Source organism: Dictyostelium purpureum, assembly GCF_000190715.1.
Source record: "Dictyostelium purpureum unplaced genomic scaffold DICPUscaffold_76, whole genome shotgun sequence".
In the NCBI taxonomy this organism is placed as follows: domain Eukaryota; phylum Evosea; class Eumycetozoa; order Dictyosteliales; family Dictyosteliaceae; genus Dictyostelium; species Dictyostelium purpureum.
Window position 1 is genome coordinate 47,926 of NW_003519413.1, and position 25,890 is coordinate 73,815.

At 25.5% G+C, this 25,890-nt stretch overlaps 11 protein-coding genes across 11 annotated transcripts; 8 read left to right on the top strand and 3 right to left on the bottom strand.

The window, feature by feature from the left end:
• Positions 1 to 102: 102 nt before the first annotated feature.
• On the top strand, positions 103 to 4,821 carry DICPUDRAFT_87252 (uncharacterized protein; the record flags this gene model as incomplete). The annotated part of the gene is made up of 3 exons (XM_003286613.1): positions 103 to 1,727; positions 1,794 to 3,561; positions 3,610 to 4,821. The coding sequence occupies 3 exons, from the start codon at positions 103 to 105 to the stop codon at positions 4,819 to 4,821; spliced, it is 4,605 nt and encodes a 1,534-aa protein (XP_003286661.1).
• A 336-nt stretch (positions 4,822 to 5,157) lies between these two features.
• Positions 5,158 to 6,222, top strand: DICPUDRAFT_18614 (uncharacterized protein; the record flags this gene model as incomplete). Its single annotated transcript, XM_003286614.1, has 1 exon — positions 5,158 to 6,222. A coding segment is annotated over one exon (1,065 nt), but the record flags the coding sequence as incomplete, so codon positions are not given.
• Positions 6,223 to 6,378: 156 nt separating this feature from the next.
• DICPUDRAFT_31269 (uncharacterized protein) lies at positions 6,379 to 7,076 on the bottom strand (the record flags this gene model as incomplete). The annotated part of the gene is made up of 4 exons (XM_003286635.1): positions 6,379 to 6,612; positions 6,676 to 6,739; positions 6,820 to 6,887; positions 6,957 to 7,076. 4 exons carry the CDS (start codon positions 7,074 to 7,076, stop codon positions 6,379 to 6,381), a joined length of 486 nt encoding a protein of 161 aa, XP_003286683.1.
• A 670-nt stretch (positions 7,077 to 7,746) lies between these two features.
• On the top strand, positions 7,747 to 9,266 carry DICPUDRAFT_97465 (uncharacterized protein; the record flags this gene model as incomplete). The annotated part of the gene is made up of 4 exons (XM_003286615.1): positions 7,747 to 7,777; positions 7,880 to 8,137; positions 8,207 to 8,844; positions 8,908 to 9,266. The coding sequence occupies 4 exons, from the start codon at positions 7,747 to 7,749 to the stop codon at positions 9,193 to 9,195; spliced, it is 1,215 nt and encodes a 404-aa protein (XP_003286663.1). The 3' UTR covers positions 9,196 to 9,266.
• Positions 9,267 to 9,398: 132 nt separating this feature from the next.
• DICPUDRAFT_77549 (uncharacterized protein) lies at positions 9,399 to 9,804 on the bottom strand (the record flags this gene model as incomplete). The annotated part of the gene is made up of 2 exons (XM_003286636.1): positions 9,399 to 9,609; positions 9,689 to 9,804. 2 exons carry the CDS (start codon positions 9,802 to 9,804, stop codon positions 9,399 to 9,401), a joined length of 327 nt encoding a protein of 108 aa, XP_003286684.1.
• A 973-nt stretch (positions 9,805 to 10,777) lies between these two features.
• On the top strand, positions 10,778 to 11,578 carry DICPUDRAFT_87255 (uncharacterized protein; the record flags this gene model as incomplete). The annotated part of the gene is made up of 2 exons (XM_003286616.1): positions 10,778 to 11,000; positions 11,079 to 11,578. 2 exons carry the CDS (start codon positions 10,778 to 10,780, stop codon positions 11,576 to 11,578), a joined length of 723 nt encoding a protein of 240 aa, XP_003286664.1.
• Positions 11,579 to 13,862: 2,284 nt separating this feature from the next.
• Positions 13,863 to 15,684, top strand: PdsC (uncharacterized protein). The gene has a single exon (XM_003286617.1). It carries the CDS (start codon positions 14,103 to 14,105, stop codon positions 15,432 to 15,434), a length of 1,332 nt encoding a protein of 443 aa, XP_003286665.1. The 5' UTR covers positions 13,863 to 14,102; the 3' UTR covers positions 15,435 to 15,684.
• Positions 15,685 to 16,171: 487 nt separating this feature from the next.
• Positions 16,172 to 19,767, top strand: DICPUDRAFT_77552 (uncharacterized protein; the record flags this gene model as incomplete). Its single annotated transcript, XM_003286618.1, has 11 exons — positions 16,172 to 16,256; positions 16,351 to 16,561; positions 16,636 to 16,761; positions 16,862 to 17,143; positions 17,202 to 17,276; positions 17,364 to 17,648; positions 17,717 to 17,735; positions 17,804 to 17,901; positions 17,978 to 18,454; positions 18,539 to 19,473; positions 19,559 to 19,767. The coding sequence occupies 11 exons, from the start codon at positions 16,172 to 16,174 to the stop codon at positions 19,765 to 19,767; spliced, it is 2,802 nt and encodes a 933-aa protein (XP_003286666.1).
• Positions 19,768 to 20,096: 329 nt separating this feature from the next.
• Positions 20,097 to 21,873, top strand: DICPUDRAFT_46933 (uncharacterized protein; the record flags this gene model as incomplete). The annotated part of the gene is made up of 2 exons (XM_003286619.1): positions 20,097 to 21,297; positions 21,359 to 21,873. The coding sequence occupies 2 exons, from the start codon at positions 20,097 to 20,099 to the stop codon at positions 21,721 to 21,723; spliced, it is 1,566 nt and encodes a 521-aa protein (XP_003286667.1). The 3' UTR covers positions 21,724 to 21,873.
• Positions 21,874 to 21,887: 14 nt separating this feature from the next.
• On the bottom strand, positions 21,888 to 23,408 carry DICPUDRAFT_54420 (uncharacterized protein; the record flags this gene model as incomplete). The annotated part of the gene is made up of 1 exon (XM_003286637.1): positions 21,888 to 23,408. The coding sequence occupies one exon, from the start codon at positions 23,406 to 23,408 to the stop codon at positions 21,888 to 21,890; it is 1,521 nt and encodes a 506-aa protein (XP_003286685.1).
• A 1,190-nt stretch (positions 23,409 to 24,598) lies between these two features.
• Positions 24,599 to 25,858, top strand: DICPUDRAFT_77555 (uncharacterized protein; the record flags this gene model as incomplete). Its single annotated transcript, XM_003286620.1, has 1 exon — positions 24,599 to 25,858. The coding sequence occupies one exon, from the start codon at positions 24,599 to 24,601 to the stop codon at positions 25,856 to 25,858; it is 1,260 nt and encodes a 419-aa protein (XP_003286668.1).
• Between the last annotated feature and the right edge of the window lie 32 nt (positions 25,859 to 25,890).

Consider the following 25,890-nt stretch of genomic DNA (forward strand, 5'->3'; position numbering starts at 1 on the left):
AAATAAAATTTTTTTTTCTTTTTTAAAAAGAAAAATAGATTATTATAATAAATCAATAGTAATAATATAATATAATACAATATAGTATTAAATATTTTAAAAATGGCCAGTAATAATACTCAACAAACTATTAATAATAAACCACAAATTAAAATTTTTCCAAGTAAATTAAATAAAGATAATAAAAATGCTATTGATTGGCATTGGCAAAATTTAGTAGCCTATGGGTGTTATTCACACGTTGTTATTGTTGATCCATTTCATTTGCAAGTATTACAGACATTAGATGAACATAGATATAATGTTTCCATTGTAAAGTGGTCAAACGACATTTCTGTGTCATCAACAACCTATTTATCATCAAATCCACAAATCAATATTGGTAGTCAATCACCACCACAAGGGTCACAGCAATCATCACCATCACAACAAGCTCAACAACAAGCACAACAGCATAATAATCTTATTAGATTAGCATCAGCCGATATTAATGGTCATATTTTAATTTGGAGTGTTTTGGATGCAAATGTATTAATGTATCTACCAAATACCGAATCCAATCATAGATCATCTATCAGTGACTTGTGTTGGCATCCCGACGAACCAGATCTTTTGCTAGCATTACATACAAACTATATTAGTCTTTGGAATGTTAGTAGTGGTGTTAAAATTTGGAAGCGTGATATACCGGATGGTTTCAGTGGTTATTCAATTCAATTTGATCCATTTAAATCTACTAGAGTTTTTTTAGCTACAAGTTTTGGTTGTATTTATAGTATCGACGAGTTAACAACCAACACTATACCTCATTTAGATTTCAAATATCGTATCTCAAGTAAAAACTCCACACCCATAATTAATCGTGATTTAAATCAACTATCAACTCAGTGGACACAAATTTTAAATTCAACTTCTTCAGGTCAATTATCATCAAGCTCTTCTCAATCAGCCCCAACAAGTTCAGCTTCATCAAATACAGCACACTCCCAACAACAGCAACATTTAGATTTTATTCAAATGAAGTTTTCACCTTACAATAAAAACTTGATCTATTTTGTATTGCGTAGAGAAATTTTCATTTACGATTCAACCACTAATCAACTTTTTGGTAGTCTTGTATTGGATAGAAATAAAAGCAATTTTTTAAAGATACTTTTGTGTAGAGACAATCCAAATTTAATGTTTACTCTTCATGAAGATGGCTCTATAACATCTTGGAGCCGTCGTGTCGATGGCTACAACTCTCACAATTACGATCAACTTAGCGTTTCAGATTTATCACACTATTTGAAAAAGAGTAAGAAAAAGAATCACCAAATTTATTCTTGCACCAACAGCCCATTCTTTGAACAAACTATTCTTTCAATTTCTGGTGATGGTATTCTTTGGAAGTGGGATTTCATTTCTGAAATTACAACAAATGCAGCATCAAATCTCTTTGCTCCAAGGCTATCACCTTTATCCCCTGTGCCACTAAATGGTGTTATTAAATTATCCATCTCTGGCTTTAATGAAACAGTTTCATCTCCAAATACTTCATTGTCTGTATATCCATTCTATAACAGAGCTAGTATATCTCTAATTGCTATAGGTACAGTTCATGGAACAATTCAAATAGTTAACATGTCCAATTTAAAGGTTCAAAAAGAAATTTTTGTTTGGAATCGTCCAATTTATGGAATTCGTTGGCTATCTCCAGGAAGAGTATTGTGTTTTTCATTTGAAGAGTAAGTTAATATTTTTTATTTTTTAAAAAAAAAACTGACATTAATTTTTATTTTTATTTTTTTTAGACCAGAAAAAGGAAACTATATAAATAGTATTACCTCTGTTGATTTTAGATCAGGTAGAATTAAAGAGTTTAGAAAAGTATCAGGACCAGAACCAACACCAATTAGAGGAATTAGGTTATCATTTTCAAGGAAATTTTTAATTATATTATTTAAAGATAGACCATTCGAACTATGGGAAACAAAGAAATTTACATGCTTAAGATCATTCAAACCATTTGTTCATATTGTTGGATTGGAATGGCTTCCACCCAGAGAAGACTCTGAAGTTGAACTATCTTCTGATTTTAGTAAATACGAGGCAAAAGAACAATTTACATTTATTATGCAAGATGGAACCATCAAGAATTGTACAATAGAATCAAATTCAGTAACTTTACAAGATGTCCATGTAGATTTAGGTCCATTACAATCATGCTTTGCATCTAAACGTGATTATTTAGTTAGTGGTGATATGGGTGGTACATTACATTGTTGGAACAGTGCTAAAAAGAAACTACACACCTTTTCAACCCATAGAGGTCCAATAAAGAAAATTAGATTCTCTCCAAATGCCTCAAGTAACGAAATTTTAGTTCTTTTTTCAAATGGTGAATTTGGTATCTGGGATTTAAATCTAAATCAAAGAATTGCTGTTGGTTCCTATTTGTTAGAACGTGATATTAGAGCCATCGATTTTGAATGGTTAACCGAAAATAATCCAATGATTGTTGGCTCAGATCACAGTCTTAGAGTATTGGATCTTTCCCTAAGTGTTACCAATTCAAGATTTACATTCTCTAGCTCTATAGCTCAATCAATCTACTCATCCGATTCAAATAGTGGCAGTGGTGGTTATTTATACTCTCCAATTCTTTTACCAACTATTCAATATTTACAATTAAAGAACCTTTTATTAAATTATAGAATATTCCTATACTCTGACCCATTAGAAGAAAGACAAGATTTAAATCGATCATACGACTCGACATTCATTATAAAAGATAATAATGAAAAAAATCAAAAACTTTTATCATTAGTAGATGATAAAATCATCTCTATTTTATCAGGTCAGTATAACAATGAACCACAATCACAGTCGCAGCAAGAGGAAGAAGGAGAACAAGAAAAAAATATTAGAAACAGCTCATCTTTTATTTACAAAACTAGTGGTATAAGTATTGCAGAGTCCATTTTAACAGTATCTCAGTATTTTGGTGATAGTAAAGAAATAGAGTTTTGGAGAATATGTATTTCAACACTCACAAGAATGAAAAATAGAACACAAAATAACAACTTGCCATTTTATAATCAAGATTTAATTGAATTTTATGACTCATTACCATGTGTACCACCAATTCCAGTAGTTGAAACCAATACTGCCACAAATACAACAAATTCATTATCACCCCAAATTCAAATTTCAAATGTTAACAATAGCAATATTATATCACCAAACCCAGCAAATACAACACCAGTTTTATTAACAGGTAATACAAACTCTAATGCTATAAATTTAAATAATATACCACCACAACAAATATCAACCAATACCCCATCAAACTCTGTCTCACCATCAATTCAATCATCAACACCACAACCTTCAAACAATGCTGCAACAACAGCTGCAAGTATTTTAAAGAAACCATTAGCATCATTCTTTGGTTTTGGCCAAAAAACTTCGTCACCACAACAAACAACCCAATCATCACCTCAACCATCATCACAATCTGTTCCACAACAGCAGCAACAACAACCATCCCAAAATCAACCCCAAAATATATCAAATAATGTAACAACACCAATATCATCACCAAATATTTTAAATCTTCAACAACAGCAACAACATTCTGTAGCTCAATCACCACCCTCAACTCCCTCAAAAGGACTAAACAATATTTTATCTCCATCAACAATTTTCCCAATTTTATCTGTTGGTAACAATACCACACCAAACCCAGCTACTACCTCTACACCAAACCCACTATCTATGTCACAAGTTTTTTCATCTGTAGCATCACAACTTAATCAATCGACAATGGATTTAGGGCTATCAGATGCCAGTATGAACTCTGGTGGATCAAATACACCATCACTTTACCTATCACATGATTTAAATAAATCAAATTGTCATCCACGTGGAAACCAAGGTCAAAACTATTTCCACCAAAATACATTACCAAATTATTACGATATAATGTTAGATCCACACAGCTTACGTTCAATTGAATTGGATAAAGCAGATTGTTACGAAAAGAAGAGACCAGATAGCGAATTAACAAAAAAACTCATTGAAAAGAATATCTTACTAGGTAGAACTCCAAGAGCCGTTAATCTACTTTTAGATACTACCCCCGACCATCCAGATTTCTTTAATCGTGCAATGAAGGCATGCGTTATCTCTGCATCAATTTCGCCAGAATACTACCAAAATACAACCAAACTAATAGCAGAGAATTTAATAGCAGTAGGCAAATTAGATGAAGGTGTTCAATTCCTTTGCTTAATTGGAAAAACTATGGAAGCATGCAAATATTTACAATCATGTGACCGTTGGTATGACGCTGCAGTACTCTCAAAAACCAATCTTTCCGAAGAAGAGCATTTGGTAATTTTTAGAGCATGGATCAAACATTTATTATCAACTAAACAAAAACAAAACATTCAACAATCTATTAACCTACTCTTATCAATTGGTGACTTTAAGAGTGTAGTTCAAATTCTCTATGATACCCAACAATATGACATTGCTTCGTTCATCATAGATTGTTGTTTAGAGTATGATATTTTAACAATTCCAAGCTTTGACAACAATGATGACCAAGATAACCAAGAGAATGATATGGTATCTTCCATTTCTTTAGCCATGAGCTCATCATTAAAAATCAGTATTTCATCCTCAACAGGCAGTGGTAACAATATATCTTTTAAATTTAATCAATTGGTTCAAGTAATCTTTAAAGAATACGGTAATTTACTTCACCAACTTGGTAATTTCCAAGCTGCTCAATATTATTGGAAGAAAGCAGGAAAAAAAGATTTAAATTTTTAAAATAAAAATTAATATATCTTTTTTATATCAAAATATAAGATAGAAATAATATTTGCAAATTAAATTTTATAACCACAGTAATAATAACAATAAATTATCTTTTTTTTTTGGTAACTTAACCCAATTTATTTTTTTATTTTTTTATTTTTTAATTTTTTATTTTTTATAATTTTTGAATTTTTTTTTTTTAATTTTTTGTTAAATTAAAAAATATTTTTATTTTATGCTTATTAATATAATATAAATCAAATGTATAAATCAAATAACATATCAGCAGGTGTTTTAAATGCCATAAAAACAACAGCCGCAATTTCTTCAACGTCAGGTGGGGAACCAATCTTATCATTATTTTCAAAATCACCAATTCAGTTAAAAGAGGCCATTCAAAAATATGGTATCCAACATTACCCAAATCAACCATTTGCAACATTTTACAACTCTTATGATGATGCATTAAAGGACAGTACCTCAGAAGATAAATTAAAAGTTTTATTAGAGAATGATTATAGTGGAAACAGTGTTAATAAAGATACAAATGGTGCACTATTCAATTTTAAAACTTATTTTGACGAATTAAATACAATTTTATTTGGACAGCAAGTCTTTTTCACAAGATTAATGTCATCGACCCAACTTGTTTCAATGAAATATTTTACAAATACAATGCAGGGTTTAGCAGTTGTTGCTGATCAACAAAATAAAGCTGTAGGCAGAGGTAATAATAAATGGGAATCACCACTAGGTTGTTTAATTTATTCATTTAAATGTAAGCAAACTGATGGTAACAAATTACCATTCCTTCAATATGTATGTGGTGTAGCATTAGTTGAAGCAGTTCTCTCATTCCCAGAAGCTAAAGACTTGAATATTCGTTTAAAGTGGCCAAATGATGTTTATGGAAATGGCCTTAAAATTGGAGGTATTCTCTGCCAATCAAATTATAGTGATAATGAATTCGATGTTGTTATTGGTATTGGAATTAATGTTACCAATTCAAATAATCCAACTATTACAATTAATCAAATGATTCATCTCAAGGAAGAACAAAAAAAACAAAAAGGTCATGTTAGCAATCCTGACTCTATTACCCCAGTTTACATTACAAGAGAAGCTCTTCTTGCCAAATTCTTCAACATTTTTGAAAAAATTTATATCGAATTCACTAAAGAAGGTTTTGCACCATTGAAACAAAGATACATCGATCTTTGGATGCACTCTAATCAAATAGTTCACCTAAAAGAGCAAAATAAAACTGTAAAAATAGTTGGTTTAGAAGATAATGGTTTCTTAAAAGCAGTGGAACTAGATGAAAAAGGCAATCAAGTTTCAAATCAATACCATGAACTTCATCCTGATGGAACTTCATTCGATATTGATAATTTAATTTTAAAGAAAAAAGAAATTAAATAAATAATAATAGTTTATTATAAACAATTAATAATTATTATTATATTGTAAATTTTAAAACAATTTCTTTAATACTTTGGTATTTTGACTTATTTTTGGGAAATATAAATAATTTTATTATATTTCTTTTATTTCTTTTATTTATTTATTTTATTTATCTTTGATCATATTATTTTCTACCAAATGAGGAACTTCGGCTGCTAACCAAGGAGCTAATCCAAGAGCCAAAGCATGTGCAATACCAAAGTGTGGTACATTTCTTGCCCACAATGGCTTAAAGTGAACTGTTAAACAAATTTTACCACCTCTATACATCTTTTCTGTTTTATTTTCTAATTCTGGGATTGCAATTTCTGGTGCTGTTTCTGGATATGTAATTGGCATCTTTATAAAAAATTAATAAAACACAACTTTTAAAAATTGTTTATAGTATTAATGACAACCTACATCAAATTCGAAATCAAATTCATATTTCTTAAAATTATATATATACCAACATTTACCCTGCCATCTTTAATATAAATGTAATGTTATAATTATTATTACATTATTTAATTACTATGTTATTTATTAAATATTTTTAATAATTACCTTGTACCCATTTGATTAGACTCTATATTAAACCAATCATTATCTGATTTTTTATTTATTTCGACATACTAAAATTTATAATCAAATGAATTAATTAAATTAATTTAGTAAAAACAATGAATGTTAAATAAACATACCTTAATAAGAGAAGTATACTCTTCTTTCATTCTTTCTATCCACTTGTCTCCATCTCTAGGCCCTGCTTTTGTAGTTAATAATGGTATTTGTGATACAGTTTGTTTTGTTTGATTATCCATACTTTAAAATATTTTAAAAATTTTAAAAATAAAAATTATTCAAAAAAAATTAAAATTTATTAAAAAAATTATTTCTTTTTTTTTTAATTTAAATTTACATTTTTGGACTTTCTTTTTTTGATTTTGATATTACATTATCATCAAAAATTAAGTAAAAACTTTATAATTATAATGGTATAAGTTGCGATTTTCCCAATTGGAAAAATTATATTTAAAAAAAAAAAAATTTTTAATTTGTTTTTTTCTTTATTTTTTTTTTTTTTTTTAATTATTTTTTAAATTTCTTTGTTTTGAATAATTACCATAAAATTAATTACTATAATTTTTAAATATTAATAGTGAAAGACATCCCTCTATTAAATAATATTTAAAATAAAAAATAATAAATATAAAAAAAAATTAAAAAATTAAAAAAAATAAAAAAAAAATAAATAAAATAAATTTATAATAATTTAATTTTAACCAAATTTATTATTAGATTAAAATTAATATTAAAAAAAAAAAAAAAAAAAAATGATTTAAAGAGAGTCATTTAAGTGACTTATTTTTTTTATTATATATTTTTTTCAATATTAATTTATTAAAATAATTCTTTTATTAAAACAATTATATAATTAATTAATTTAACAAATAATAACAATAATAATATTCATATAAACACTTAACATTAATGGAAAATAAGTTTGAGTATAAATATAAAGGTAAAATATATAATATTAAATTGAATATAAATTAATATAAAATAAAACTAAATTACTTATATTTTTAATTATTTAAATATAATTAAATTAAAACTTTTAAAGATCCAAATGATTGGAGTATCGAAGATACCAAATCATGGCTACATGATTTTAAAAAGAGATCTCCGCAGTTAAAAGATGTAGATTTAACAAAATTCGAATGGAGTGGGGATCAATTAATGTTATATTCATTAGAAGATTTTCAAAGTATGTCACCATTTGGTTTATCACTATACCGTAATCTTCATAGTTTATCAAAATCAGAATGGAACAAAAGTTTGAAGAATGGTAGAAATATTGAAGAATATAATATAAGTAAAGGTAAGCTATTAAAAAGTATTTAAAACATTTAAAACCAATTTTTATATTAATAAATTTATATAAATAAAGATCTTATAGAAAGAGAAATAGTAGATAGAACAGTTTTAATTAGAATTGGGACAAAAAATACATTTATTTCGTTAGGATGTGGTGTTAGAATTGGTAGTAGTTTAATTTTAACATCAAAGCATGTTGTTCATCATGCAGATTTCCCACAGGATAAGGTTTTATTTAATATTGGTGTCTCAAAACCAATGAAATGGGTATCAGCAAAACTTTTAGAGATGACAACTGAAAATGATGACTTTGACTTAGCTCTTTTAGAAATTTATGATGAAGAAAGTGTTTTTGACCACATTTTAGATAGTAGTAAATCAAAACAAACAAACTCACCAAACAAAAGATTATCAAGTAACGAACCATCATCCTCCTCATCATCCTCTTCTAGTAATAGCAATATTAAACAGCAACACGATCATAAAGAAAATGCAGATGGATTTTATGAAAAGAATCATGTAGTAAATAGTAGCGAATATACAAAGCCAAACTATGACTATCAGCATTTAGATGACAATGAAAAAGAGAAACAAAAACAAGATTTTGAAAAAGTTATTAGTATTAACTCAATTAGCTTCCATGACATCAATGAAGGAATTCTTTGTAAAGATATAATCTTATGTGGTTTTCCAAAAGAAAGAATTCCAAAAGTATTATTACCCATAATATTTATTTTATTGTAAACTATTTATATTAATATTTTTCTTTTATAGGTTTTAATTTCAGATTTTAAAATAAATGTTCCACCTGTAACACCCTCAATTGAAAAGGGATATGTTTCATTCTCTGACGAGAGATTAATTGAAGTTCAATCCGTACCAGAACCTGGATATTCTGAATCATCGGTTATTTTTAGTACAAGTGATGCCAGGTTAGTTGGTATAGTAAAATCCCAATATATTACCAATCCATATAAATACTATGTCACCCCAGGTATTCAAATTAAAAATTGGTTAAATACAACATTAAGAAAACATAACATTAATAATTTATCCTTTTAAATTTAATTATTAATAATACCAATTAAAAAAAAAAAAATAAAAAAAAAAAAATAAATATTAATTTATAAGAGATATTTTTTTAGATTATTTTATTTAATTATTTACACAATTTTAATATTTTATAACCAATTAAAATTTTACATTTATTTTAATTTTATAAATATATTTCTATATTGGTCTAAGCAGCACTCCATAAGAGGCATTTACATGCTATAGATATTCTTATGGAATGAATAATTATAGGTAATAGCGAACTCCTTTTCATTTTCAGCGAGAGATCCTTTTTTAATGGAGTACTCTAGGAAATTGGTGGAAATGGCTGGGATCCCTAACATATAGGCCATTCTTAAGAAAAATGGGTCGTGAGAATTATTATATTTGGTTGAAGTAATTACATAGTTTACCTCTTTGGAACTAAGAGATTTTAGAAAAAAAAAATAATTAATTTTAATTTTTTTTTTTTTTTTTTTTTTAATATTTATATTTAACTTACACATCTTCTGATACAATTCCTCCATTTTCTTTAATCAATGAAATGATATCATTGACCTCAAAATAATCTGGGTCCCTAATAACGAAAAAGGTCTTATTATTGAACAATGGATTCATTTTTATTAGTTTGTTAATTAAAAAGAAAATTTAGAAATTATTTAAATAAGACAAAAAAGGTATTAATTTTAATACAAATGACAAGTGACAGATGACAAATGACAAATGAATGCAATAATTAAAAAAAAAAAAAAGGAAATAGGTTTTTATTATTATTTAATTATTTTTATTTTTATTTTTATTTTTTATTTTTTATTTTTGTTTATCAATATATAAAACATAACAATCTTTGCATATTATATTATTATTAGATCCAACTCTATTATCTTTAAATTTCATATAATAGTAAAATAATTTGTTATTTTTGACAAGAAAATTGGTATTTGTATCTGAAAAAAAAAAAATAAAAAAAAATTAAACATAAATTTAAAAATTATAATATAATAATTTTTTTTTTTTTTTTTTTTTTTAATGCAATAAACCTTTTCATTTACATATAAAGTAAACAAAAACAAAAACAAAAACAAAAAAAAACAAAAAAAAACAAAAACACCACACCGCACCGCACTCAAATTAACTCCTCCAAATATATAACACTTACACACACTCTTGACACAAACTTACATTTTACTATAAAAAGGAAATTTAACACATATAAAAAAAAAATAAATACATAATTTTAAAAAAAGACATAAAAATAGACTAATTTTTTATTAATAATATTAAATTATCATAATTATATTTTATTGTTTATTATAATAATATAAATACTACTAGGGAATTATATAAATAAATATAGTAATTTAATTATTTAATTAAAAAAAAAAAAAAATTAAAAAAAAAATTAAAAAAAATTAAAAAAAATTAAATAAATTTTAATTTCATAAAAAAAAAAAAAAAAAGTGACAATAAAAGCAGAGACAACACACACATACAGATAAAAGGGACTTAGCAACAAAGAAAGAGTGTACTTGTATAAAATAACAATAAATCAGTGTTGTTATCAATAATAAATAAATAATAATAAATTAAAATGAATTCACCAAATTGGATAAATAAAAAGGAATTTGGTAAATTTTATATAGAGCAACTTGAAGATACACCAAGAATCGCATTACTTACATTAAATGATCACGAAAATCGTTTTAATAATGGTAATATTGAAAGTTTAAATCAGTTATTAGATTATGTCGAAAATAATAATGAAATTGGAATATTAATAACAACATCAACTGACCCAAAACATTATAGTTTAGGTTTAGATATAGATCCATTTTTAAATAAATCAAACAACAAAACTATAATAGACAACAACAATAATATAGATAATATAGATAATAGTAATAAAGATAATTTTTTAAAATTACTTTATGATATGTCAATATTTTTTGAAAGATTTTTAACTCTGCCAATTGTAACTATATCATGTATTAATGGACATTCATTTGGAGGAGGAGCATTCTTTTCATTAGTTCACGACTTTAGAGTTATGAATATGTCAAAAGGATTTTTCTGTGTAAATGCAATTCAAAACAAAGTGCCGCTTCCACCGGGATTAATATCAATAGCAAAAGAAAAGATCTCGGATCCATCAACATTAAGAAACTTTCTATTATTGGGTCAAAGATTTGGTGGTACCGACGCAGAAAAGTTCAAGTTGGTCGATAAAGCATGTTCAAACTATTTAGAAGAATCTATTACATTAGCAAAATCAATAGACTCTAAAGATAGGCTAACATATGGCTCTTTAAAAACTGAAATTTATAAATCACTCTCAGAAAGCCTTAAGGATAAAGATTTAGGTGAAGCCTATAAAGTTCAAGTAATAAAATAAAGAAACAAACCATTAGCATAACGTTATTATAATTAAAACTATAACAACCATTATTTCATATTTTTTAGAAAATAAAACACAGTTTCAGATCGGTAAGGAATCGAGACATTCTTGTAAAATATTATTTGAATTTCTTTTTTTTATTTCTTTTCTTTTTCCGGGCGAAATTTCTCGCTTTTTTTTTTAAAATATTAATAAAACCGGGGGGAAACCCCCCCCCCGCCCCCATTTTTTTTTTTTCCCCCCCCCCCCCCCCAAAAATTTTTTTTTTTTTTTTTCCCCCCGGGAAACCCCCCCCCCCAAAATTTTTTTTTTTCCCAAAGGGGAAAAAAAAAAAAAAAAAAGGGTTTTTTTTTTAAAAAAAAAAAAAAAAAAAACCGGGGAATTAAATTTTAAATTTTTTAATTTTTTTATTAAAATTTGGGAAAAAAAATTTTTAAAAAAAAAAAAAAAAAAAAAAAAAAAAAAAAAAAAATAGTTTGAATATGTATGTTCATATTTAAAGAAAAAAAAAAGTTGGAATATAAAAAAAAAAAAAGTAATTTGTGAAATTTAAACCAATTTTACAAAACTATATTAATATTTCTTTAGATTTATGTAATATTGATTGCGAAATTGATAGGTTGTCCCTTGGGGTATTAAATAAACTAATTAAAAGACTTTGTGTGAGAAGTGAACAAAAAATATTTACATTGTTTGTTTTTGTAAACCAAAAAAAACTTACACACAAGACATAAATAATTAATTAATTTCAATTAAAAAAAAAAAAAAAAGTATGATAAAAAGAGATTTACGTAATTGTTTTAGTTATAGGAGCTTATTTATCTAATTTTTATAAAAAAAAATAGATTTATAAAAATATATTAAAATGTGGTTATGTTGGGGTTAATATTAACACATAAACCCACTTTTCACAAAAGCAAAAAAACTTAGATATAAAAAAAAAAGTAAAAATACCCTCAACACACCACACAAAAAACACAGATATATAATAAAACCTAATAATAAAACAAACTACTAATCACACACATAAAGCTAACTTACAACAAAACAAAAATAAAACTTGGTTTGTTTATTTATGTGTGAATATAGGATGATAGAAAGAGAGTGTGTATGCGCATAATCATGATTACACCACGGTGCCCTAAAATTGAAAAAAAAAAAAAAAAATATAAAATCCCACCCACATAAAAATTATTTTTACAATCAGTTGATGATTGAGATATTATTTTTTTATGCACGCTTTTTAATTAATACTGCCTATTAGTAATTCTCACAATATGAGAGTTCAACCCACTAAATCTAAATACCCGAGAATCTTTTGGTGATTTTTTTTTTTTCAATAATCCACGAAAAAAAAAAAATAAAAAATAAAAAATAAATTTTTTTTTTTTTGAGGGCGAAAATTTTCATTTCAAATAATAATATATCTGTGTCTTTGTATTTTTCAACTAGTAGTATTAACAAATATCTTGTCTTTTATTTTTCCCACTCAATACCATATGCGCAAAACATTATTTTTAATATTAAAAAAAAAAAATAATTAATTAATTTAAAGAAAAAAAAGAAAGTAATGATGATTCCCAACAGTTTTTTTTTTGAATAATGCGTGTGTTAATATTTTTGAAAAAAAAAACTAATAGTAATTTCTGATTTATAAAATATTTTTTTTTGGTTTGTGATTAATCATGAGATATTTGAACGAGTTTATAAATAATATTATTAAAAAAAAATAATGATTATCAAAATGTACTTATTTTTTTTTATTATTTTTTTTTTAAATTTGTGGTTATTGTGTGTGTTTTATGAAATTTTTTGAATTGACCAATAAATTTTTTTTTTTTTTAAAAATTTTTTTATTTTTTATATTTTTTTCTTTTTAATTTTTTAATGATTGAATGATTTATATGAAAGTTTTTATTTTTAGCTTAGTAGAAAAATTGATATTTAATTAAAAAGAAAATAAAAAAAAAAAAAGAAAAAAAAGACACCCAACCTCATATAAAAATGATGAATAAAATGTAAAATCAATCACAGCTAAATCACAACTTTGTGTCAGTTATTTTGTTCTTGTGTTTTTCTATGTAGTTATGTGTGTTGGGTATTTCAAATCACTAAAATTAAATCATAGAATTTTAGAATAATAGGAAAATCAACACTACCACCATCATCCCCACAACCAATAGAAATCTTAAAAAAAAACTAGTTTTCGAAATAAAATAGTTTCATATAAAAGAATAGTTTTTTTCATTTTTTTTTTCATTCAGTCAAATAACAAAATAACAAACAACAGATAAAAAGAAATAATTAATTAAATAATTAATTAAAATATTATTTTATTTGTAACACTACAATTCTCTGTAACACTATTATTACTTTGTATCAATAACTCTTGTACCACTATACATTTTTTTTTTTTTTCTATATCATTAAATATCAACACACATTCTTCTTTTATAAAATTAAATTAGTATAAACACAATAGTAACAACAACAACAACAAAATCAACATTAATATCACAAAATGCTTATTCATAAAAAATTAATCGTAGCATTATTAGTATTTTTCATTTTCGTAAATTCATCATTTGCTCATAATAACGATGATTGCGATGAAGATGGTGGTAATCCAAAAGATAACATCAAGAAAAATTCAGGTAAAAACTTTTATGACATAAATGATTATTATTCAAATGAAAACTACAACTACTATTCCGGTTCAAACAAAGACTGTGCTAGCGCTTCATATATTACCGTTCCATTAGGTACTACTGGTGGTTTAGATGAAGGTGGTCTTTCATCATTCTTACTCACCAAAAAAGGTTCCAACTTATTCATTGCTTTAGATGCTGGTACCATTTGGGCAGGTGTTCGTCGTTTAACCACTTTCAAACAATTCAATAGCCTCTTCAACATCCAATATCCAGATTGGGCCGTTCTCCCAGAACAAAAAACCTCATGGTTCATTAAAAATCACATCCTCGGTTACTTTATTGGTCACAGCCATATCGATCATGTTGGTGGTTTAATCATCGTTTCACCAGAAGATTATATCTCTGCCGGTTACCTCACTGCTACTCCAAAGATTAACACTGGTATTGTTGGTCTCTTCAATAAAATGGGTTTAAATACTACCAACCACAACTTCACTGCCAATTTATTAACCTCAAAACCAATTATCGGTCTCCCAACCACCAACAAATACATCCAAGAAGACTTATTCAACTGGTTCATCTGGCCAAATCTCCCACAATTAAGCCGTTACTCATACTATACCGTTGCCTCTGGTATTGAAAACAATGTTGCTGAATCCCTCATCCAATTCAATGCTAGCTTAACTGGTGCTGTTGCTAATGATTTCCCATTCTCACACAAATTCAAAACCTTTGACGTTTGTCACGATACCTTAACCTCATCTGCTTTCCTCTTCACTGATAAAATCTCTGGTGAACAAGTTGCCTTCTTTTCAGATACCGGTGTTCCATCATCAACTGGTCTCACTTGCGATTGGGAAGCTAAAATCATCAATGTTTTCAAATCAATTACCCTTGGTAAATTAAAAGCTATCTACCTTGAATGCTCATTCTTAAATGAAGCTGCTGACTCTACCTTATTCGGCCATTTAAGACCAAAAGACGTTATGAAATTAATGGACTACCTCTTAACCCAATCCGTCAATTCTGGTTACACTAACCTCAAACACGTTAAATTAATTATTCAACACATCAAACCACAAGTTACCCAAGCAACCAACAATTGGACCGCTCAAAAAGCTGTTTATGAACAATTAAAAGCTCTTAATACTCACAATGTTAAAATCATCATTCCAAACCAAGGTGATCCAATCTGTATCTAAGCATTTTAGAATCAACTACATTTACAACATTTTAATTTAATATAAATATTTTAATGTTAAAAAAAAAAAAAAAAAAAAAAAAAGAGCAACAAAAAAAAAATTCATTTCTTTTTTTTTAATTATTTATCTTTTGTTTTTAAAATACTTTAAACAAATAATAATAAAAAAAAAAAATAATAAAATTTTTTTTTATTAGTTTGTAAAATTATAATAATAAATAAATAAAAAAATTAAATGATTTTCGCTTTTCAAAAAAAAAAAAAATTTACTTGTTTCAAAATTTTAAAAAGATTTTATTTATTTTATAAATGCAAAAGAAATTTTTTTTTTTTTATCGCACGGATTTTTGGTTTTTGATTTTTTTTTCCAAACCCACCACCCATTTGTCTTTGGTTTTTTGAAAAAAAATCCAAATTTTAAATAAATTCAAATATAACAATACAATTAAAAAAAATATAAAATAATTATATTTAAATTATTTTGTATTTTTAAAAAATAATAATTAAAAATATTTTAAAAATAAAATAGAGTTTTAAAGAAAATATGAATTAAAATATATTAAAAAAAAAAAAATTATAAAAATAAATAATTTATTCATATGGACAAATATTTTGATTTTTTTTTAAATTGATTTTTTATTCAAAAAAAAAAATCAAAACCAAGTTTTTTCCACATTTTTTTTTTAATTTTTTATTTTTATATTTTATATTCACCAAATTATACACATAATGAATAAAATGAGGTGTTATATAATACTTTCAATAATCTTATTATCTTCTTTAATTATTAAAGAGGGTTATGGGCAACTTGTTCAGTCAGATTGTAATTTATTTTATTTTATTTTTTATTGTTTTTTTATATTTTTATATTTTTTATTATATTAATATTATTTACTTTTTTAAAATAACTCAAATAGATGAATGTCTTTTAAACGTGTATACTAAACTTGGTTTTGAGGATATAGAAAGTTATCCAATTGGAGGTGATGGAAACAGAGAGTTTTGTAAAGGTGACGATTTTTTTATATATTGCAAAGATAACTATGTCAACTACCTTTTCACTCCTCAAAATACTAGTGATGTGGTGGTTCCGAATGATTATAACTGTTTTTCAAAATTAGAACATTTGTAATTATTTTAAATATTTATATTAAAATATAGTTGGGAAAATATTAATTTTTTTTTATTTGATTTTACAATAGGAGAATATATGGAGGTGTATTAGAAAAAGATTTTATTTACAAATTAAAACCCTTGAAATCATTAGAAATTGATTCATGTTATAATATGCAAAATATATCATATCCAATTGTGGGGATCGATGAATTGTAAGAAAAATTATTATTTGAAAAAAAAAAAAAAATTAATTTTTTATTCTTTATTCTTTATTTTGTTTTTTTTTATATCTTTCATTTATTATACTTTTAGTTATCTTAATACATCTTTTATAGATTTTAAAACTGATATAAAATTTTCAAACCTTAATAATTATTTTGTTGTATTTATTGACCCGGTCGCAGCAACAATAGATATTAGTTTGGTGAATGATCTCACTTCACCAAAACAGTTCGATTCACTTAGCACAGTAACAAGTAATATTCCATCACTTACAAATGTTATTATCAATAATTTATGGTTATCGTTAAGACAAGCCACATTTATCCAGGAATCATGGGAACAGTTAAAAACTTTTAGAGACCTACAAAATTTGTAATACAAATTAAAATGAATGTAAAAATATTGTTTTATTTATTAATATTTTATTTAGTTATATAGAAAATGATTTTCCTATAGATTTTCCAATCGAATTATTTAATGTTTCAGGCTCTAGTTTGAATTATTTGTAGGTTTAAATTAATACAAGTATTCATTTTTAAAATAGTTTTCAAAAACTAATTATTTTTTTTTTTTTTTTTTTTTTTTTTTTCAGGTGTTTGGTTTCAAATTTAAAAAAACCATCATCATATATTAATTTGCAGTTATATTCTAATTTTATTGAGGAAATTGAAATAGCAAATGCTGGCAATAACTTTAACATAAATGGTGATGTCCCTTTTTCCTCTTTAGGAGGTTTGAGACATTTAACTCTGGATGGTGGTAATTTCGATAAATTGACTTCTTTTTTTATATTTTCAGATTTACAAACACTTTATCTAATAAACTCAAACTTGAACAGATCTCCCCCAACAATAAAAAGGAACAATTTCGAAAATTTGTAAGTTATTAATTTACTTTGTAAAAACCTAAAAATACTAATGCTTTTTTTTAAAATTTAAAATTTAGAAATTTAACTGGTAATAAAGTAAATTTTATTATTTTAAAAAAAAAAAATTTATTATATTAACATAGTGATTTTTATAATTATTTTAGTTAACAGGTCCTCTTGATGAAAGTTATTGCACATTTAACAATAAAATTAGATCTGTCTTTGATTTAACAAATAATTTATTAACAGCTCCAGCACCAGGGTATTTTCACTATTATTATTTTAAAATAATTTTTTATTATTTCCAAATTCAATTACTAACATTTTTTCCCATACAGATGTTTTCTTTGTTACCCTAGTACTTTTGGTAAATCTTTCGACGCCTATATGTATCTAAATGCACCAGCATGTGAAATAACAGGAAATGTTTATTTGGATAAAGCTAGAAATAAGATAATTTTACAAGGCAAAAATTTAGGTTTTTCAGACCTGCTGGATCTTAAATTTTATAAATGGGACCTGGTGGTACCTTCATTCCGTTTAGAAATTTCAACTTTTCTTTACACTAAAATCCCAAATTCATTTAACTTTACTTTCGAAAACTCTGCTATTCCAAAAAAAGTTATCTCATTTCCATATCTAGCAGCTGTATCACCACCACCATGTTACCGTAATTGCACCGATAAAGAATTTTGTAATTTGAAAACAGCTAGATGCTTCTGCATATCTGGTTGGACAGGTGAGGATTGTGAAATTCCTGATCATTATGCTTCAGCTACATCAATAGTTGATGAGTCTGGTGGAAAAGTAATAATGTAAGTAATTAAATATATTTTATAAATATATTCTTTATAAATTTAGAATTATTATTAATAATATTTTTTAATTCTTTCTTTTAGATATGGAGTATTTGGTACAGTTCATAAAGAACTTTCAGTATATTTTGGAGCTTTAAATTGCAATGTCACCTCGATCACAAACAATACAATTGAGTGTAATATTGGACCCGGAACAGGAACGAAATCAATCTATATAAACCAAAATAACATTAATTGGGTTGGCAAAGATCTATTCACTTATATTAAAAAAGTAAAACAATGTTTAAATAACTGTGGATCTCATGGTAGATGTATCGAATCAACAGGTCAATGCAAATGTGAAAGCGGCTGGACTGGTTTAGATTGCCAATCAAAAGAAACACCAGGATCAAGCACAACAGTAGATAATAATGGTACAACCATTATAAACAATGAACATACTAGCTATCAAATTATGATTATAAAGCTTTTAGAATTGGATATTAAAGGTACCGTTTTAGGGGAATATGATTTATTTGACAAATGGGTACTTGAAAAATCAAATGGTTCATTTAGCAGATTTACACAAACAATAGAGCAATCACCATATAATTGTACACTTGCTTATACAATAGAGGAAGTTAAAGAGGAGTCTGGAAAAGAATATGATTTTGCAGACTACAAGTTCACTTTAGAAAAAGGCTCAATTAAAATTTCAGCATCAATCAGCAACTATCAATATATCTCGTCCTTATCTACTCTTCAACTTCATTTTGAATCATCAGTAACTAGTTTATCCCAAAAAGATGATTGTAATTATAATGGAGAGACCAATTTAGAAAATAAAAACAATGATGAACTAAATTTTATCACCATAAAGAAAGATGAAAAATTATTATATGGTCGTTTCCTTAATAGAGCTCTTAGCGATGGTAGATCAACAAGTATTACATCCACCCAAATTCCATCAAACTCAACAGATTCTATCATAATTGGCCTAAATCTTCCACACTGTACAGAGTGTGTTATTGACCCAGGTATTTATTATTATCATTAATACATTAATTTTTAAAATTTCTAATTTTTTTCTTTTTTTTTAACAAACTATCTATATCAATTTAGATTTTTCTGTACTTATTACATCAGATTTTAAAACTTGTTCAAAAGATTCAAATACTTCAAATTCAAAACCCAAATATTTAATACCAGTTGTAGTTGTGTGTTCAATAGTTGGTGTCGCTTTAATTGTATCTCTCTCATATCTTGTATATCGTAAAAAATTTGTTGAAAATCAATTATCAAAGAAAATTAAATCAATAGAAATGAGATAGATTCAAAAAAATAATAAAAAAAATAAACAAATTTAGATATCTAATTTATTCTATTCGCCTGTTTTAAAAAGCTTCTATAAAACTCTTTAAACTATTTCTATTATATATAATAAAATAATATATAACAATTATCGCGATAAAAAAACGTTATATTTAAAAAAAAAATATCGATAAAAAAAAAAAATAAAAAAAAAAAAAAATAATGGGGGTATTTTTTTTTATTTTTTTTTTTTTATACTTTCAAGTAAAAAAAAAAATACCACACAAATATTTTTAAAAAAAAAAAAACCATATTTATTTTTAATAAAAAAAAAATGATATCAGGAGAAATGAAGACAATAGCAATTATTGGAGGAGGTCCATCAGGGTTAGTCTCTGCAAAGTCAGCATTAGAGTGTGGTTTAGTTCCAACTGTATTTGAAAAACAAGAAAATTTTGGTGGCAATTGGGCTCCAAATACAACAAAAGCATGGAATAGTTTGCGTACAAATGTTTCAAAATTCTCTTGTGCATTCTCTGATTTTCCACATGATATAAACGACAGTGATATGTTTTTACCTCAAGAAAAAGTTTATAATTATTTATATAATTATGCTAAAAAATTCAATGTGCTCAGTCATATTAACACCAGCTGTAGTGTCACCAGAGTTTCAAAAGCTGAACAAGATTCATGGAAAATAGAATGGATAGATAACACCGATAAAGAATCGCCAAAGGCAAAAGAGCAAGTTTTTAATTTTGTAATTATTGCAAGTGGTATCAATAGCACCCCAGCCAAATTTGACCAAGGTGGTTTATTAAATTCATACACTGGTAATGTTATTCATTCAAGAGAATATAAATCCCCAGAAAGCTACAAAGATAAAAGAGTACTTCTCATCGGTAATGCATTCAGTGGCTCCCAAATAGCTGTCGACTTAGCAAAAACTTCCAAAAGCGTCCATCAAGTTGTAAGAAGGGATAATCAATGGGTTTTATCAAACACAATTCCTCTCGTAGTAGATAAAGAAAAAGGTACTGAAACTAATGCTCCAATTGACTTTGTGTTTTATGTTAGAAAAACCTCTTATGAAAATAACAAACTATCAAAGCCAGAATATAACCAAACTTTAAACAATATAGTACAATTCTTAACTAAAAACAACCTAAGCTGTGAAGACTTTAAATATAGCCAAGATGCTTTTTCTCTCCCACCATATTTCATTATAGCTCATGAAGATTATATTCCATCAGTCGAGAAAGGCGATATTCAACTATTAAGAAATTGTGCTATCAAAAATGTAAATGAAAAACAAATTACATTTGAATTTAAAGAGCAGGATGTAGATGAAAAGAGCTTTGAGTTTGACGAAATTATATTATGTACAGGATATCAAACAGACTTAACATTTTTGGACAAAGAAATATTAAATGAAATAGAGTATATTCCAGATGACTACTATGTATCTTGCTTATTACATAAAAATGTATTTCCACGTAATTTAAAAAATATTGGATTTGTTGGAATTATCAATACCCCTTTCTTTAATAGTAAGTACAATTAAATACTGGTAAAAAACTATTTGAATTTTATACTAATTATTATATATAGCTTTAGAGTTAATGTCAAGATGGGTGGTATATGTATTTTCAGGTCTTATTAAAGAACCAACTAAAGAAATCATAGAAAATGGAATTAAAGATCAAATTAACATCCGTAATGCAAATGCAGAAATAAAATATCAATTTCCATATAATGATACTGTTATCCATTGCGATGATTTAGCAAAAGAAATTGGAGTTTTACCAGATTTTGAAGAAATAAAGAAAAATGATCAAGATCTTTATAATTCACTATGGAATGTAGTTTATTGTAACTCCTGCTATAGATTAAAGGGTCCATTTTCAAATCCAACACTAGCCAAACAAACACTAAGCCATTATAATGAAACATTTAATAAAGTTATGTCACCATAATCAAAAAGAAATGGTATAAATAAATAAATAAATAAAACAAATAAAAAAAAATAAATAAATAAAACAAATAAATAAATAAAATAAATAAACTAAATAAATAAAAAAATAAATAAAATAAATATTAAATAAAGAAAAAAAACATTACTTTTATTATTATTTTGTATCTATTGATTTAAATCTATGTCATTATCAATAACTACCAATTTAACATGACTTGGTATTTTGCAATGTAATAAATAATCGCTGTTAACAACATTTGGATAGTGAATTGTATTGACAATTGGATTTGTATATTTATATAAATAAAGTGACTGTAAAGATGATGGTACATCGTGTTCAGTAATTACTTGACTAAACTCTCTTCCCATTGCTAGTGATTTCAAATTTGATGGTAAATGACAAGCTGATAATGGTTGATTGAATGTTTGGCCTAGATTGAGCTCTGTAACTGACTCTGGGATTGTATTTGGTGCAAATGGTTTATTGAATAGCATTCCGAATGACAATATATTTATTCCATACGAAAGATCACCCTCCTTCAATTCCCTGTTGAAATTTGAACCAAATGAAAGATCTGTAACACTGCATGGTATGAATCCTTTAGAAAGTGTTTGATTAAACATTTTGCCCATTGATAAAACTTTAACTGAATTGGGGATATGATTGATACCTAGAGGGTGGTTAAAATATAAGAAATATAGTCTTTCGATAGATTCTGGTAGAACACCACTCTTTAAAGGTTTATTGAATGAACCTAGCATCAAAGTCTTTACCGATGGTGGTATAACGTTACACTCCAATGGCTGGTTAAAATTTTCTCCAAAAACTATCTGCTCTACTTTTCCTGGTATAGCAAATGGATCTAATGGTTGGTCAAATGCATCACCGAATGAAACTGATTTAAGAGACTGTGGTAAAACCCCAATTTCAATTTTTTGATTATATGAGTTTCCTAAAGATAAAGAAGTTAATGATGATGGTAAATCACCTTCTTTTAGTGGCTGATTAAACTCTTTAGAGAAAGAAAGACGAGTAACTGAATTGGGTATAGCATCCTTTTTCAATGGCTGGTTATAGAGGAAACCAAATGATAGCTCAGTAAGCGATTTTGGTAGATCACCAACATTTAAAGCTTGGTTAAACCAACCGAGACTGAGGGTAGTAATATTTGATGGTAGATTTGAATCAAATGAACGACTGAAGCATCCTAGCCACAAAGATTTGCAAGATGATGGTATATCACCAGTTTTTAATGGGGCATCGAATTTACTATTAAATTGTATACATGTAATTGTCTCTGGAATGGAGCCTTTTATAATTTGATTATTAAAATCATTGCCAAAAGAGAGCCTACTTATTCTTTCTGGAAACTTGTAAACCACGTTTTCATTCTCTAAATTTATTTCTCTTTCTATGGTTAAAGAAGTAACATACTCTTTATATTTAAAATCGAATAATGACTTGCTAGAGTCTGTGGAGTAATGGTAATACTTTTTAAATAGATTTAAATGATATAAAATTTCTCTTTTAATTGTTAAATTACGAAATAATTTAAAAAATAAATAATCATTATTACTATTATTATTATTATTATTATTATTATTATTATTGTTGTTGCTATCTTTATTTGCAATTTTTAAAATGATGCTGTAAATTTCATCATTATTATTATTATTATTATTCATTTGAATATCCATTTTATTATTTTCAAAAATTTTAAATTTATTTTTATGTTTATACTTTATTTCTTTTTTTTTTATTATAATGTTTTATAATTTTTATGTGGGTTTATTTTAAATTAATTGTTTGGGTGTTAAATTACAAAAAAAAAATTTTCTATTTAAGTGTTTGTAAAAAAATTTAAAAAAATTAAACAAAAAAAAAATAAAAAAATTAATAAAATTTAACATGTAATTCACACACAAAGAGTTTCATAATGGGTTGGACTGATAAAAGTATTGCGATCAATTATAGATTAATATCACTAATACCATTATCTTTATAAATAAAGAATAATTTATTTTAATTAAAATTATTTTTAATAAAAATTATCATCATAATGCTATTATTTGAAATTATTGGGCTTGGAGAAAAAAAAAATAAAAAACCACAAACAAAGCGACAATAATTTATAAAACTAAATTGAAATTATAAGAAATTGAAAATGATAAAGTGTTTTTTCGATTCTCTTTAGTGAATTTATTATAATTATTTCTATTAAATAGTTAAAATAAAATATGGAGTTTTCAATTAAATTTTTTTTTTTTTATTTGGATTGATCGAAAAAAAAAATAAAAAAAATAAATAAAATTTAAAAAATAAAAAAAAAAGATATAAAATAATTTAGAAAAAAAAAAAAAACAGTATATTTTTTTAAAATTTTGTTTACTTTTTTTTTTTTCTTTTTCTCTTTCTCTTTCTCTTTTTTTTATTTTAAATTTAAATTTTATAAGAAAAAGAAAAAGATATCTTTCTTTTAAAAGATTCAAAAAAAAATGTTTGATCAATTTGTAAAAAAAAAAAATCTTGGTAATCTCAGATTATAAAAACTATTATAATAATTAAAAATTGAAATTTTTCTCCATATAGACCAAATCATTATTTGAAATATTTTGAGGTTCGTATTTTGTGAGAAGTTTAAATATGGTAAAAGGAATTTCAATTCGGTAATTATTACCAACTAATTATTATTTATTATAAAAAATTTAAAAATTAAAAAAATTAAAAAAAAATTAATTTTTTTTTAATTTCATTTTTTTTTTCATTCACACACATCATTCTTGGTTGTTGTTATATATAATCAAATAAAATGCTATTACTATTTTATCTATTACTATCAACTATTATATCTAGTATTGTTATATTTTCGTTAGATATGTATAGATTAAGGTTACAAATTTTCCCAATCATTAAAAGATTTTACACGTATTATTACCATCTCTTATCTCAACAAAATATTTTCAGATCAAATAAAACCAATAATCAAGAGTGCTTTATAGATGAATTTGGTTGGAAAGTCCTAATCAAGGGTGTTACAATAGACATTATATCATCAGCATTTGTCCAAATTTTATTATACTATATATATAACCCATTACTTTTGTGGAAATCAAAACCATACGAATATTATTTAATAGACATTGATAATAACCACCAGTTCAATAATGATAATAATAATAACATCACATATAACAATAACGAAGTTTTAGCTTTATTAAAAAATAAACAAAATAATTTATACTCGATGTTTTCAATTATATCAATATCTATATTTGTTGGTGGTCTTCTTGGTGTCATTCAATATATCTCACAGTATTTCAAAATAAAACTTCAATTTAGGTTAGAAGAGAAACTACAAAAAGTTCACAAAGATTCAAAAAAGTTTAATATCAATCCAATATTTTGTTTAAATCAATCATCATCACTTTTTAATACCGATAGCAATAAAAATAAGTCCTACAGAAAGATTCAAGATGAAATCGATAGTATTGGAAGCGAGAGTGGCCAAAGCATCAAATTAAATCATTATTACAAAATAAATGAAAGTTTAAATCTTACAGAAAGAACTATAAAAGAAGGAATGAATAGCCCAGTTTTAAATTTCCTCTATTCCGTATTTGGTGATTCATTACTCTCAGTTTTCAACGAAGTTTTCTTTTATTTTGTATTCTTATTTTTATTCAATATCCTAAACTATTACCAAGCTTCAATATTTATCAACATTATCAAAGGTGGTCAAAGCAATACAAATGCATTAGCCTCTAGCAATCCAATCTCATACTTTATAAACTACCTCTATTACAGATCACCAGTTTTAATATTATTAATATCAAGCATTGTAGCAATTATTGTGACCCACCCTCTAGTTGTATTCCAAACCCAATTAGAAGCCTTTCAATTTTCAAATTTATTATTAAATTTAATCTTTAAATACCCAGAACCATTAAAAATCAAACAAAATAGCAATGATCAAGAAGTACCAAATAGAAAAGATGAAGATCTAATTTCATTCTCAAAGAAATTTAAAAGAATCTACTCAAAAAACCACTGGGTTGGATTTGTTGGTAGATTGCTTTATGTACCATTAAAATTTACAATCGTTTCTCTTTGGTTTGATTTTTTAGTTTCTTTATAAACAGTAACAATAAACTATAAAACTATAAATAA

Excerpts from the sequence above, each read along its gene's own strand:
- PdsC (XM_003286617.1), top strand. The coding sequence starts at position 14,103 with ATGCTTATTCATAAAAAATTAATCGTAGCATTATTAGTATTTTTCATT.